This window comes from Merops nubicus, unplaced genomic scaffold (genome assembly GCF_000691845.1).
Source record: "Merops nubicus isolate BGI_N331 unplaced genomic scaffold, ASM69184v1 scaffold40915, whole genome shotgun sequence".
Taxonomy (NCBI): domain Eukaryota; kingdom Metazoa; phylum Chordata; class Aves; order Coraciiformes; family Meropidae; genus Merops; species Merops nubicus.
In genome coordinates this window covers 4,161-4,436 of record NW_008612396.1, presented here as the reverse complement: position 1 = coordinate 4,436, position 276 = coordinate 4,161, and the positions used below count along the sequence as shown (strand labels likewise).

Genomic DNA, 276 nt, shown 5'->3' with positions numbered 1-276 from the left:
CGAAGGGGCCGTGCTGACCCTGCCCCCCCATGCCCCCCTCCCAGCTGGAAGCCCGGCGGGCCCTGAACGAAGCCGTGTGCGCGGAGCTGCGCTCCAGGATCGCCGCCCTCTGGGAGAGGCTGCAGGTTCCCGAGGAGGAGAGAGAGTCCTCTGCAGTGCATGTGCCTGGGTGCAGAGCCAAAACCAGGAATGCTGTAAGGACCCTCCTGTGCCTTGTGGTGGGGGGCTGAGGGCTGCAGCTCTGAGTTCCACACTCCTGATGGCTCAGCCCGAACC

At 67.0% G+C, this 276-nt stretch overlaps 1 protein-coding gene across 1 annotated transcript in view; it reads left to right on the top strand.

Annotated features, from left to right (window-relative positions):
* Nucleotides 1–44: 44 nt before the first annotated feature.
* The window catches only part of PRC1 (protein regulator of cytokinesis 1), a gene marked incomplete at both ends in the record, with an annotated part of 4,114 nt that continues 3,882 nt past the window's right edge, over nucleotides 45–276 (top strand). Inside the window, one exon of the mRNA XM_008941522.1 lies at nucleotides 45–194. Coding sequence (XP_008939770.1) covers nucleotides 45–194 — 150 coding nt within the window. The remainder of the gene's footprint in view (nucleotides 195–276) is intronic.